We start from the raw sequence: 15352 nt of genomic DNA, 5'->3' as shown, positions 1-15352 counted from the left end.
ATTTTTTCTAATTAGATCTGATCTGATTTGATCTGATTTGATCTGATTTACAAGATCTTATCTTTTATAAAATATATTATTACTATTATATTATTACTTTGTAATTCATTATTATGCAATACATTATAAGATCTTATTTATAGTATTACTATTATTATCATTTTATTTCTATTACAACTTTTACACAACTTTTATTAATAATAATAATTATTATTATTATCATTATTATAAGAACAACAACAATAATTATAATCATAATATTAATAATTATTACTAAAAATAATTATATAACCCAAGTCATTAATTTATAAGAGCACTTATTTATACAATATTTTACACTTTCCCTTAAAAAAAATATTTCACACTTGAGAAGTCGGCAGACTCAATTCTTTTTTTTTTCATATAAAATAAAATAAGATATACAAACAACTATGACTTGCGCAAGAAAGAAATAAATAGCGTGCAACTTCAAATGGCTAGAGAGATTTGGAATTCGGTAGGAAGAGGTATACCGAATCTAAATTTATAATTTGTATCTCGCACTTAGCTTATTTTGAAATGTAATCCGAACTTTAGTTTCGTTGTCATGATTTTGAGCTATCATATTTTATATATTTCTTATTTTTGCGTCAATCTTATGTTCTTAACACGTGGCTTTTAATTTTCTATTATTTAATAACAAACAACTAACTTAAAATAACGATAATATTGACATCTATAATGATAACAACAAGATTAATAATAATTACCAATATTAATAACTAATAAGTACAAAAACAACAATAATAATCCTTTTAAACAAATGTACTAGTAAATAATAATACTCCCTTTGTATTTTTTTTATCCTTCTCACTTAGAATCTTGACACTATTCACAATCAGAGAGAATCTTTTAGATCTTTCTCAATATATAAGAAAAAATATAGTCATGTGTGGTCTTGTTTGATTCGTGTCAATAAGTACTTTATTAATATTCAATTATTATAATTTTTACTAATATATGTAATGAAAGATATTTAATAGTAATAATGAGTTTTTAAATATAAGCATGATATGATATGAACTTATTTTTTCTTGACTGAATAGATCTGAAATAAGCAAAAATAAGGTGAACTGAACATAGCCTAAGTATAGCTATAATAGTAACATTTTATATAGGAAAAAAGGTATTGTTTATTTACACTATAAATCAATGTGGGACAATCGTTTTTAATAATTTTTCAGTTTGTTCATAAACTTTCGAGCCGAACCAAGGCTAAGGCTTGTTAAAATATTGACCCCGACTTGTTAACCATCACCTAAAGACAAATTATGATTGAAGTCCACCATGAAAATATTTTCTATATATTAGTATTAATTTTATTTCATGGATTAAATTCTTTGAAAAGGTTTGAAAATTATTTATTTAAATTACAAGTATTATATATGTTTCTTTTTCGAGTTTCTCGCGAGCTCTTCCGGTCGAGTAGGTAGTAACTTAGCTCGACTCTTTAGTCATTGAGTCAAGCTCGAGTTCGAGTCGAGCCTACTCGAGTCGATCTCGAATAGCTCATAAATTATCTCGTCTCATTTACACCCCTATTTCTCATGATTACCAATATGCTCTATCAATATTGTGCACATAACATTACACCCAAAAAAAATATTTTGCGCATAACAAATAATTAAACTTTGCTCATAACAACCAGAAACTATTGTGATCAATACAATTGAATTCCAGCTACATAAAATTGGAAGGCTTTCATCATTGCCAAACATTACTAATTGACATATGAACTTCTTCAAGAGTTTTTCCCTTTGTCTCCGGCACTAATTTGGCCACAAATATAAGAGCAAATGCAGAAACACCCGCCAATACAAAAAAGGTCCCTGAAAAAGATCCATACAAGTAACATCATTGCGTCAAATTCAAAAATGGTAAAAAAAAACAGTAAAATCTAAAAATTAATAAGGATTTACCTGAAGAACTCCATTCCATAGAGAAGTTAAATGCATAAGAAACAGTCCATGCTGAAAGCCAAGATACTAAAGCAGCAACACTTCCAGCTAACCCTTTTATGTTCAAGGGGTATATCTATAAAATGCATATCCGGTCATTAGCTCAATACTCACTTAACTTGTACTTTGTACCGCCTTCGTGGCTCATATGGATCAAAAAAAAAAAATAATCACTTAACTTCTATGCGATCCCTACATAGTACATATGATATGGGTCATTACTCATTAACGTTAGTTCTGCGGTCCAACACCCCAATTGTGCTGAATTCCGCAACTGTAGTCGAGCAATCTCAGCTAAGTCTTTCATGTTCAGTTGATCTAATCACTTTAGGTTTTAATTTCCTATGGATGTTTCTGTGTCTTACTACTGTACTCGTAATAGGAATTGTTAGAAGTTTGTAGTTCCTTAGTTTAGTTGATCAAAATTTGCATGCAGTACTCTTCTTTCTCTTTTGGGGCTAGTTAGTTTCCATGTTAAGTCACCAAAAATCAAGGTTTGCGTTGAAAAAGAAGAATGGGTCTCGTTTAAATCTATATGCAACCGCCTTTATTCATCTGCTACAAGGACAAACAGTTCAGTTCTGAACTTAATGAGTTTTCTTGGATAACGGTGCGTCTCATTACTCCAAAAAGCAAAGATATAGTCAAGTTACTCACAACAACTTCTAATCAAGATCCACCACAGAAAATAATAATCCAATTTCTGCAATGGAAGATGTCAAGCTTAGTGACACTATCACTTCTCATAATACTTCTCCAATCCTCTTATCCACCGTCTCTTGCGATATTAACTTTGTTTTCTCTAGTATGCCATCAAAGCACAATGGCCATGTTTGGTAAATGACTCTTTCATTGGCTTTTGACTTTTCAATTTGGTCAAACAACCAAAAAAAAGTGTTTGGTTTTTGACTTTTTCATCGGCTGAAAAACTGTCTTTTGAGCCCAAATGAAAAAGGCATATTTAGTAGCTTTTTGGATTGGCTTTTAACTTATTGGTCCACGAACTCTCTCATAAACAACCAACAACCAACAACCACAACTAATTTTACCAAACACTTTTGCAAATAGCTTGTTTGAACAGTCAACTTAAAAAGCCGATACATACAACCAATGCTTCCAGCCAGTCAAACAAGCCAACTAAAACAGCCAACAACCAACAACCAACATCCCATTGCCAAACAACCCCAATATTTTCAACCATCATTGCAAATCCTCGAGTAAGGATACACCATCCAAGTTAAAAAGGAAGATTTGTAAAGTTAAGAGTCAGTTCTTACTTATTGGTCTCAAGCAACAATTGCCTCTGATATTTTCCAGTCATGTTGGAATTGTTGTAAAAGCAAAGAAGCTTGTGTATATTACTGACAGTCTGCCAATGCCAAAACCCTAGTCTTTCTCTTCTCTCTGCCCCCTAATACGAAACCCTAGCCCCCACAAAAAAACCTCGTCGCAACAGGCTCGCTGGTGGCCGCAAGTCGCCGGCGAGCCTGCTGCTTGTTGTCTTTTTCTTCTTAGGTTCTTTGTAGGCTCTTCGTAGGTCAGTCGTGTTCGTCGGGTCATCGGGTTCCTTCATCGCCAGTTTCTTCGCTTGCGATTTGGAACTCTTCGCACATACAGTTCGTCGTCGCCGTGTGTAGGCTCATGTCGCCGCCGGTTAGCACTCCTCCCCTTTCGCCGGCTGTTCCTTCTCCCTGCCATGTTCTTTCGTCGTTTTCCCCTTTCCCTTCCCCCGTTTTCGGTCGGGCTTCCCCTCCCCTTTCCCCCCTATGTTTGAGTGGTTCAGTCAAGGTGTAACCCCATCCCCTGTGCGAGTGTTCGGTCGACTCCCCCTTCCCTTATTGTTGCTTGGTTGTGTACGGTCATCCCCTTCCCTTCCCCCCGGTAGTTGGGCTTCCCTTTCCCCTACCCCCATAGCTATGTTAGTGCTGATTTTTGAGATGTTTTTCTCTGTTTGTATAATTAGTTGTCTAGTTGGTGGTAGTCGAGTAGTCCGAATTGATCAAGATCTAGGTTGTTGTTGGTTTTGGCTTCAAAAAAATAATTACCAGTTGATTAAGGGATGGTGGTGTAAGGTTGTAGTAAATATATTTGTAGTTTCCTTGAAATGTTTGAAGGAACGGGTACATCACATGGATGCGAATTGTGAGTTTGGTCGAGGCGATGTTCGTTATTCATGGTTGGACGTTCAGTTTTCCGGTTTCTCAAACCGGTGGTGTGTTCGAGAGCTCATCATGTTTAGCTCTCCTTTTCGCTTGGCAATGATCTTAACGATCTTTGCCTTGAAAAATCAAAATTTGCAGGCGGCACCCCAGTTTCATCTGGTGGATTTCAGCGCGCCCCATTTCTCCTACTTTAAGGAGAAACATGAGGTACTCTCGCGAGAGAGTCCTGAGTCACCTAGGAATGTGACTCTTTCACAGTTCATGAGCCCAGAATCCCACGCGTCAGACGTTCGTTGGGATTGCTCATGCGGCGAGATGCAAATCTTGCCTTTGGTTAGTTATCCAGATCGTGATCGATATTTGCTTCTCCTATCACATCCATTTGTCATCCGAGTTTTGCTTCCACCAGTGCATTCATCGACTAGCGGCGCAATCTTTCTTTGACGACTCTTAATTGGCTTTGCTTCTTTATGTTTTTTGGGACATGTAAGAGCTCATAAAGCTCTTTTAGATTTCCTTTTGTTTTCGTGTGGTTGTATTAGTTATATGTTGTACTTTGTTATTTAATCAATGCACGTTTTCTTGATGTCAAAAAAAAAAAAAGAAGCTCGTGTTAGTTGTAGTTTACTTTCTGCTTGTAATTCCCCTAGTTGTTGTGTATCTGTGTCTTTTCACTAGTTTTTTTTTACTCGATGCTTTAATTTATGCAAATTCAACTATTGTCAAAAAAATATATAGATATGGGTCATTACGGTAAAATATTTCTTCCAACTGCGATTCTTGAGATAGACCACTGGAGATAGACATTATCTCACACAATGTAAATGAGAGTGAGAGAAGAGAGATAAATTCTCTTTTTCTGATTTTAAAGTCAAGTCAAAAACTATGACAAGGAAAGCTATATATACAACCTATCAACAAAAACAACTCTAACAACCTTTCTTAAATAACAGAGGAAAATAAATAAATAAAGACAATGAAGAAAAATATCTAACAACCCAACATTATCATTTATCCATAACATTAATACTAATCATCAATTTAGATTTTTTTATGATTTATATCTAGTACTTGGTTAAATACGCAATAAATATTTTCCTCTCGGCTTCCCCTCCACCTTTTTAACTTCTTGCAAGGGAATTATCCTTATCAATAATAAAATATTTAGGTAAGAATGGTCATAAGTCATAATTCATACCTCTGAAGTAATAACTGCTGATACTCCACCAATGCCCACTGGATATGAAGCCACAAAGATCTGTCAGAAGTAACTTTAGTTTTAGTCATGTAAACAATAAGCGAAGTTATATAACCTAATTTTGAACCGAGCGAAAAATAATGTGATAAATGTTGATTAATCATATCATATAAGCGAATCCTTTTTTTCTAGGAATTTTTTTTTGTTGGCAAAATGAATCAAAAATAAACCGAATGCTTCGTGATCCAAAAGGAACCGAATTCAAATATATTCATAAGACTCATTTTTCACCTCTAGATGCTTTCTTTAATTTAGTCAAAATAATAAAAAAAAAGAATCAATGCAAATTTTGAGGTTGATTACCAATATGCCAATAAGTGCAAGATAAGGACTGAAACCACCCAACAATCGACGCTCCTGATTGAACACCAAACAATACCATAAAGGTGATTGATCATAATGAATAATCTACGAACTGAGGAACTATTGTGATAAAAGTGTAATAGCTTTGCCCAAACCTCAAACACAAATGCAAAGCCTGTTATCAAGCAACCCAAGCATAGCCCAACTGCTGATCCCTGCAAATTACATCATGATTATGAATTATGATGATTCGATATTTTGGTGAAAGATATAATCATCAACCAATACTATCATAATCAAAACTTTTAATATTACATCTACTTCATCCGTTCTTTTTTAGATGATGTTATACTTTTATTTTGGGTAATAACTTGTCTCTATCTCTCTCTTATCACATGTTCACATGGGACCCTTTTGTTTTTCATTCTCTCTATCTCTAATCTCCAAAAATTACCTAGAAATCCGTGATTTGAAAAGTGTAACATCTAATAAAAAACGGAGGAAGTATTTCAAATTAGTTTAAACGTACCGTTTAACTTGTATAGTTTCGAGCATACACATTGACTCAATATGCTTAGGCGTCGTTTGGTTCACATGGGAAGTAATTTCCCATGGGAATTTACATTTCATGGGAAATTCTTTCCCTTGTTAATTTCCTAGGAATTAGACAAAACTGTTTGGTTGCCACCATAGGAAATTGTATTTCCTAGGAAATTACTCACCAAGGGGGGGCTTGGTGAGTGATTTCCCATGTTTCATGGGAAATTCTATTTCCCTTGGAATTTGTATTTCCTATGCTTCTCCCATTTCCCTCCAACCAAACACAACACCCATAATGTATTTCCTAGGAATTTGTATTTCCAAGGGAAATAGCTTCCAACCAAACAACACCTTAAAATCTATAAAAACTTCATCTTTTAGAAGTAGAGATTGAAAGCGATTTGAAATGATCTCATATGACTTTTTTTATAGACATTAATTAAAATTTATTACCAAAGTTTATAAAGTTAAAAACAAAAATGTCAAATTATGTAAACTAATTAAAAACACAAGTTGTGGTGCAATAATTTAAGTTTCTAACCATTAGAAGTGGGCGTCTCCCACATTTATCCATCAAAAATATACCCAAACCCACACTTGGAAGCTGCAAATAGGAAGATATATAAATAAGTAATTTCTAATCAAGATCAGTTACATATACACTTTAATTAACAGATGAAATTTATTCGAAAAAAATCAAGGACCTGTAAAAAGGCTAGTGCTATAGTTCCCACAGTAACTGAAAACCCTGCTCATCGAACAACAAAACCACATTAAGACCTCATAATCTTTTGTATTGAGAGAAACTGAACTGAACTATACTGAAATAAACTGAGATAAATTAAATTACAGAGAGAAACTAAATTACAGAGAGAAAATGAATTCAAATGAACTAAATTGATTGTCACTAAGCAAATTAATTATGTTAATTGAAATTGATTTTTGTCATGCTAAAACTATTTGAAACTAAATTCTATGCTCGAATTCCATTGATTATTCAAAATTAAAATTAAATTAATAAACTAATCATGTCATCATATCAATTATATCAATCATATAAAATAAACTTGATACTGATCATATGTTCACACACCTGAATTCCATTGATTATTGTTTTTTTCATAGTTATCATTTCTTGATCTTTTAAGAAGAAATATTTTGCTATTAAAATTTTTTCTCATGAAATAGATTTTTTGCTAATTAATCTTGAATTTTTTTAGCCGAAACTCACTTTTGCTCAAAATTGTCCCCTAAAAAAAAAAGTAATCAAAGTTGGGTTTTATGTGGTGAATACATTAATTTATGGATTACGACACTAAATAGAGTAAGGCTATGTTTAGTTCACCTGAAATTTTCTGATCTGAACTTATCTGATCTGATCAGAACTTATTTTTTCTAATCTGATCTGAACTGATCTGATTTACAAGATCTTATCTTTTATATTTTTTCTCAATATATAAGAAAAAATATAGTCATGTAGGGTCTTGTTTGATTCGTCTCAATGAATACTTTATTAATATTCAATTATTATACTTTTTACTAATATGTAATGAAAGATATTTAATAGTAATAATGATTTTTAAATATAAGCATCATCTGATCTGAATTAATCTGATCTAAACTTATTTTTTCTGATCTGATATGATCTGATCTGATCTGAAATAAGCAAAAATAAAGTCAACTTAACATAGCCTAAGTGCCAAACTAACCAGCTGATTCGAATATGGAACTGGCGTATGACATAACTCCAGGTAGACCGACGAGGTTAACAAGTGCTGCAAGCCCAATACCAACCTACAATCACTTTCACATCATCGATAATTAGTCAATGATGTGGATATCAGCTTAATTATTAAAGTCTTGATAAGTAATTTCTAAGAACTACGATTAAATTATGTCTACATTATTTACATTCTGACTTTACACCAAAAAATTAAATAAAATTAGCCAACAATGATATATAATCTAAAATTCAGTTGAAGTGAAATCGGCCTAAGTTTTGTTGGATGTTATCCAATGGAATGTATTCGTGATTTCCTTTGTTTTATTTTGTCTTTTGTTGTTCCATATTAACACCCTTCATATATTTCGTGATACCTTCATTTACTAATTACTCGCTCCGGTCTTTATTAGTTTATCCCTTTCTTTTGTAAAGAGTTTTAGGAGAAATAATGTTGTGGGTCATAAAAAAAAGAGAAACTATTATTTTATATTAAAAGTGAATGTATGTGTAATGAAACGTTAGTGGTCTCATTCCAAAAATAAGAAACAAAAGAAAGAGATAAACTAATTAATAGGACATCCCAAAAAGGAATACGGGTAAACTAATAAAGACCGAAAGGAGTATAACCCTAAACATTTAACATATATCCTACCTATTCTCTCTCTAAGCTTTGAGCAGTCCTTGAGAAATTCTAATTTTTATTTGGATCAGGGATCTTTGTGTGTAACCTTGGGGGATGAACATCATCAAGAATCCCAACGGGGGTGGAAAAATTCACTTCTAAGGTAGTAATTATTTTACATGGCACAAATTTTATGCTTGTGATTTCAAGTTTAATTTAATCTTTTGATTTCTACAGTATTATTCAACAAGTGTAAATCTACTTCCTTTTTTCTTGTTGTTTTTTTAATGCACCCAAATGAGAGGACAACTAGTTTGTACATAAAAAAGGGCAAAAAAGATGAAGAGAGATAAAAAGTTAGAGAGGGAGAGTCTGATCCTAATGCAAAACCAAACCAAAAATTCCCAAATAGAAAACCCTAGCCCCCGAAAATCTGAAATTTGCCCCAATCTGCACCCAAATGTGCATTCCCAAGACAAAATCACTCTCAAATTCCTCTTTGTTCTAGCTATATTGCTGCTACGAGTAGTAAATCTAGCAATAGGGTGTGATTATGAAGCACCTGTGTGAGTAAAAGGCAACTACAACAGGGAGTTTTCGTCTGCTCTAGCTACATTAATCCCCCTCCCTATAGGATTAATTAATAGTTGTGAATCATTAAGTCCCCTTGGATATTCTGGGAAATCCTTCTCTCGGGTAAAAGGTTTCGAATTTTTTGGCTTTAAGTACAAAGTAGGAGTAGGGGCTAGGGTTTCCTGCTCCAGAGCATTAATGGCAAAGATGGTGTGGGTTATAGCGATTGAGAAGCAAATTCATCATTATAGTGTTTTAAGAGTTAATTTTCGGGTTAGCGTGCATTGGTTTTTAGTTTTTCCCGATGGGAGAGCTCAAAGCAGCCGCCTTTCTCCTGCAAGTGCATTCAATGTGATTGAATGTCTCAGTCCATTGTGGAGTATCACTCCTCTCAGGCATAACAAGAAGGTATCCCTCCTATCCTATAAAACGGGTAACCAGGTATTCAGATCCAGCTTGATATAGCTAAACTAACTAAATCTTGCCTCATCGATAAGATCTTATCTGCTCCTATTGATTTACGCACCATTATAGCTCACTCTAAAGCTGACTGGAGATTTGTAAAAGGTGATATAGATTACTTTGAAATGGATAATAACTGGATTCTCCTTCGTTTTGCAAACCCCCAAGATTTGTCTCTTATTTGGAGTGAAAGGCCCTGACATATCCAGAGGGATCTTTTTTGTCATATACCCATCGTTGTTCCTTTTGTAGTGACTCTGTGTACCTTATCGATAGCTGTCCTCTTCTTAATTCTCCTAAGAAAACGGTTACTGTAAAGTTGGTGAAAAACCCTAAGCAAAAGAGTTTATATCAAGCTTTAGCCAAGGTTGTTGTATCCACTGCTGAGCAAGCACAAGTGGTACATGCTCAGTCCAAACACCTTGGTAAGAAATCGCCAATTCTGTCCCATTCAAGAAAAGATTTCATGCTGCTGAGAAAGGTATCATTTCCACTCCCCAGCCTAAAGGTATTGAAATTAAAGAACCATCTCCTATGATTGCTGCTGTTGGACACCAGAAAACTGCTGCTGCTACTCTAGTCTAAGGTAAAGGAAAGGGAAAGCTTCTGATAGCCTCTCCTCTATTATCATCCGACTCCTCTAGTGATGAAGAAGGTACTGCTACTCCTCTTATCTCCCCTTCTGTCAAGCCTTTGAAAGGTTATAGTGCTCTTATGCAGGTTCATATGCTGGCCCCCTCTTCTCCTGGCCCTATTAAAGTCTTCTCCACTGCGGAACTGGTTAATCCTTCCTAATACATGCCTTTTAATTATGGGGTGGTTCAGTTCTTGTTGATGGATGACAACGATGAGTATGATGATGTTAATTTCCTTGACGGATGTTAATGATCCTAATGATCAAAATGAGTTTAACTCCTTAGCTGAAAATTCTTTTCATTCTCTGAATTCACATAATTCTATTATTCATCACATTGAGAAGACAGGTATGGATCCGCCCCTCCCAATTGAGCTTTCTTCTCATACAAACTCGGCAAAAAGAAGGGTTGTAGACATGGAGGAGGATGATGCATCCTCAACTCTGAAGAGGAAGAGATTCTAGATTCCCCCAGACAAATGTTGTTTTGTAATACTATTTTAATAATTAATGTTGGCCTTTTGGAACATTAGGGGATGTCGGAGAAAAAATGCGCTAGTAGAGGCAAAGGGCTTTTGTGACACTAGTTGTGTCAAGGTATGTATGATATGTGAAGTCAAATCCCAAACTCCGCCCTCTCTAGCTTGTATCCAGAAATGTGGTTTCCATTATTTTGATTTAATCCCCGCTATTGGTTTGTCAGGGGGGATCATGTCTTATGTGGAAAGATTGCAATCAAAATCCTTTTAGTTTAAATGTTGTTTTTAAAGCTCAAAGATTTATTGCAGCTGAAATTAGTATCCTAAATATGCAGTTTAAGTTCATTGCTATATTTCTGCTCCTGCTCAAGCTTCCCTTAACGCTGAATTTTGGGAGGAATTAATATTGTATGCTAATAATCTGACCTCCCCATTTGTCATTTTGGAGGATTTTAATGAAATAAGTTGCATGCAAGATAAATGTGGTGGTGCCCCTTTCCATAGTAATAGACTAAAAATCATGGATTCATTGTTTAACCAAGTGAACTGTGCTGAAGTTCCGTTCGTTGGGCCTCGTTTTACATGGCGCAAAAGTTTAATCTCTGCTAATAATATGTGCGAGAGACTAGATAAAGGTGTGGCAAATATTGATTGGTTAGCTAAGTTCCCCCAAGCAAGTGTTAAACATAATATATTTTCTTCTTCGGATCATTATCAAGTGGTGCTTAACTTCTTACCTAAATCTGAAACGAAAGCTCAACCGTTTTGTTTCAAAATAAACGTGGTGTTCTAGAAAGGACTTTGATAATTTAGTTAAAAAAACATGGTGCACATAATTTTTTGCTCTGTTTGGTAAATAAATGTAAAGCTCTCAAAGCTAAAGCAAAAGTTTGGAACAAACTTAATTTGGGAATATTTTTTGCCAAATGAGAAAGGTAGATACCCTACTCCAAACGTAACAACATCAAATCCTTATTAACGCTAATCTCCCAGCCCTGCAACTCAAGCAAATTTGCTGTTAAAAAAACGCATGACACTGTTGACCTATTCCGAAGAACACTAGAAACAAAAAAGCAAAACAACATTTCTCACCCAGGGCGATGACAATACTAAATACTATCATGCGCACGCGACTAGTAGACGTAGTCGTAATCAAATTCGGGAATTTACTACGTCACCTCAAGATTGCATCACTAGCCCATCGAAAATTGCGTTGGCAATAACCGAGGAATTTACACAACTTTTTATTTCGGACATGACATTTCATTTTGAGGATTCAGATTTTCACCTTCTATGCCCGGTAATCTCTTCTGTTGATAATCTATGTTAAACTAGAGAGGTTAATGGGGAAGAAATTAAAAGTGCCTTATGTGATTTGGCGCAGATAAATCTCCGGGACCTGATGGGCTCCCCCCCCCCCCCTTCTTCTTTCAGAAGTATTGGACGCTAGTAGGGAATTCAGTGATTCATGCAGTAAAAGCCTTTTTTCACTCTGGCAATATTCTTCGAGAAATTAACGATACTTTTTAAGCTCTTATTCCTAAAATTGAGAACCCGTCCTGGGCAAATCATTTCAGGCCCATAAGTCTTTGTTCTACAATTTACAAAATAATCTCAAAAGTGATAACTAATCGACTTAAAACTGTCTTAGGGAAGATTATTCACCTCCTTCAGGGGGCCTTTGTTCCTAACAGGTTAATTCAAGACAATATTTTAGTTGCACATGAAGTGTTCCATTCATTTAGGAAGAAAACTGGAAAGGAAGGGTGGAATGCTATTAAACTAGATATGAAAAAAGCTTACGACTGATTAGAATGGAATTTCATTCCTACAACTCTGTCCAAACTGGGTTTTTTGCCAACGATGGATTCACTGGATTAAATAGTGTATCTCCTCTCCCTCTTTCTCAGTGCTTGTAAAATGGTATTCCGAGTGAGCGATTCTTTCCCTCCCGAGGTATAAGACAGGACGATCCGTTATCTGCATACCTATTTATTCTGTGTGCTGAACTTTTAGCCAGGGAATTGGCAGTAGAACAAAAGAAGGGAAAGTGGGAGTCCCAATAGGAAAATCTAGTGTGCGAATTCCGTTTTTGACTTTTGCAAACGACACTATGATATTTGCTAAAGCTAATGACACGAGTTGTAAACAAATTAGGGACATACGAGACAAGTATTGTACTATGTCAGGGCAACTAGTGAACTTTCATAAATTGGTCTTTCATACAAGAATGTATAGGGTGAGGACAAAGCAAATTTTAGTTCGATTCTAGCCATGTCTGAATTCTCCTCTTTGGGGGATTATCTTGGGTGCCCTATTATCGATTCCAGGATCACCAAAGAAACTTTTAATTCGGTCCTCTCCAAAACTATTAATCAACTTCCAAAATGGAAAGCAAATTTGCTCTCCCAAGCTGGGTGTGATGTTCTAACTCAAGCTAATGTAGCTACAAAAGCCAACTTTCAGATGCAAAGTTTTTCGCTTCCTAAGTCGATTCTGGTTGGTTTAGACAAAACTTATCGTAATTTCTTTTGGAATAAAACCCGGATAATAGAAGTGCTAATTTAATTAGCTGGGACAGAATCTGTAAATCTAAAGCAAAAAGGGGGCTTGGTTTTCGCAGGGCGGAACCAAATAATATGGCACTTCAAATGAAGTTGCTCTGGAAACTAGTTAAGGGCCACCCTAGCTTGTGGGTTGACCTTGTTAAGAAAAAATATTGCACGAGATATGATATCTTATCTCATAAGGTCTCCAATGTGCCCTCCTGGCAATGGAAAAACCTTATGCGTCTCCGAAATGTCTTTTCCAGAGGGCTACGTTGGCATGTGGGTAATGGCAAGAAAATTAACTTCTGGAGGATAACTGGGTTTTCCTTTATCAAATCAGCAGTACTATCCAAGTGCTTGGGGGTTCCATCAATCTTAAGGTAGTCGATGTTATGACTCTAGATTTTTCATGGAATCGCTCTAAGCTCCTAGATCTTGTCCCTGCACATATAGTTGATTCTATCTGCTCATTGTACATTTCGTGCTCGGGAATGGAAGATGAACTTTTCTGGGGCTTTACTCCAGATGGTGAGTACTCTATTAAATATGGGGTTCGTTTGATCCAAGGTGAGTTTAATCATCGTAATGAAGATGTAGATTTTAAGTGGATTTGGAACCTTGATGTTCCGCCCAAAATAAAAAAAATCTTATGGAAAGCTTGTAATGATGGCCTCCCGACTAAGTCTATATTGGAAAAAGCCATATCTATCTTCCTCAACTTTTTGTTTTATGTAATTACCACTCCGAGACAACCACTCACCTATTTTTTGAGTGCCCTTTTTCCCACGATATTATTCACACTCTTCATCAGGAATTTAATTGGTCTCTTTTCCCTCATGCCTATACTCCAGATTAGTCGTCGTTCAGGAGATCCTTGAATTTGTGTCTTGAGATATCCTCCAAGGAGTCCATCCATCATTTTTGCCATGGTATGGTGGTTTGTGTGGTATTTTAGAAATAAGAATATCTTTAATAATGTGGTATCACATTTAGACAAGCGGCTCATGCTAATTTCAAATTTGCTACGAATTGGGCTAAAGCTCGGAGGATTGATTTTCCTCCTCCCATAGGCTCTCCTCTTAAGGGTGGTTCGGTCCCTCCTTCTATTTCAAGGTGGGGGAAAAATCTTATTTGGTCCGCCCCCCCCCCCCCCCCCTCCGGTCCTATTTTCGAAACTCAACTTTGATGGTTCTAAATTAGCTAATGGCAATGTTGCTTGTGGTTTTGTGATTAGAGATTCTAATGGCGTGGTTCTTGTTGCAGGTGCCAAAAATCAGTTTCAATTTTACAAGCTGAGGTTTGGGGCCTTGTGGAAGGTCTTACAAGGGCTGCTTCCCTTTGTATTTCGCATTTGCTTGTGGAAGGAGATAATCTTTCTGTTGTTAATGCTGTTAAAAAATGTTGGTCTACGCCTTGAGAAATTAACAATTTGATTTCTGATGCAGGAATGCTGATGTCTAAGCTCGCTGTCTGTCAGGTGCATCACTGCTTTTGGGAAGCCAATCAAGTGGCGGATTTTATGGCTAATAAAGGCCATAGTTATCCCTCTCTCCTTTATTGTTTTCCCCCTTAGTGTATTGATTTTTCCCTCATCATCCGCAAGGATGTTTTAGGTTGACCCTCCGACTATATGGGGATTTGCCTAAGTTTGTTTTTCTTATAGAAAAAAAGAGAGAGGACAACTTTAATAAATCAAGATATTTTGACTTTCACATATGGCAACTCACTATTTACCTGTTATTATATATCTTTAATTATCGATTAGTAAACATTTTGATTGATATTTTGAAAAGAAATTTTAGACCAAGTCATCATCAATATATTATGATAGCACTTATATCTGTATTATGTAGTAAAAGTTAGTACTTAAATAGCGTAAAATTTCAAATATTATGGTGGTACAATAAACAATATCACAACATGTTGATAACTCACCGTGAGTACATATGCATATTTCTTCTGGAATAGTTGTACGATACCAACTTTTTCCAATTGGTGAAGGGCTTCAGCATGCTCCTTAACAAAATTAAAAAACAACGCAAGTATTGCA

At 35.3% G+C, this 15352-nt stretch overlaps 1 protein-coding gene across 3 annotated transcripts in view; it reads right to left on the bottom strand.

Annotated features, from left to right (window-relative positions):
* Positions 1–1653: 1653 nt before the first annotated feature.
* Positions 1654–15352, bottom strand: part of LOC104891041 (sugar transporter ERD6-like 5) — a 36941-nt gene continuing 23242 nt past the window's right edge. For 2 of the 3 annotated variants that reach the window (XM_048643286.2, XM_010676684.4), the window contains 9 exons: positions 15238–15318; positions 7970–8054; positions 6965–7008; positions 6802–6864; positions 5876–5935; positions 5721–5774; positions 5358–5417; positions 1959–2073; positions 1654–1868 (listed from right to left, as the gene is read on the bottom strand). In XM_048643286.2, the coding sequence (XP_048499243.1) occupies positions 1744–1868; positions 1959–2073; positions 5358–5417; positions 5721–5774; positions 5876–5935; positions 6802–6864; positions 6965–7008; positions 7970–8054; positions 15238–15318 (687 nt within the window). In that variant the 3' untranslated portion in view covers positions 1654–1743. The remainder of the gene's footprint in view (positions 1869–1958; positions 2074–5357; positions 5418–5720; positions 5775–5875; positions 5936–6801; positions 6865–6964; positions 7009–7969; positions 8055–15237; positions 15319–15352) is intronic. The other variant, XM_048643285.2, reaches the window with a different exon arrangement.

Source organism: Beta vulgaris, chromosome 4, assembly GCF_026745355.1.
Source record: "Beta vulgaris subsp. vulgaris cultivar EL10 chromosome 4, EL10.2, whole genome shotgun sequence".
Taxonomy (NCBI): domain Eukaryota; kingdom Viridiplantae; phylum Streptophyta; class Magnoliopsida; order Caryophyllales; family Amaranthaceae; genus Beta; species Beta vulgaris.
The sequence above is the reverse complement of the archived record's forward strand: the minus strand, read 5'-3'. Positions and strand labels throughout refer to the sequence as shown.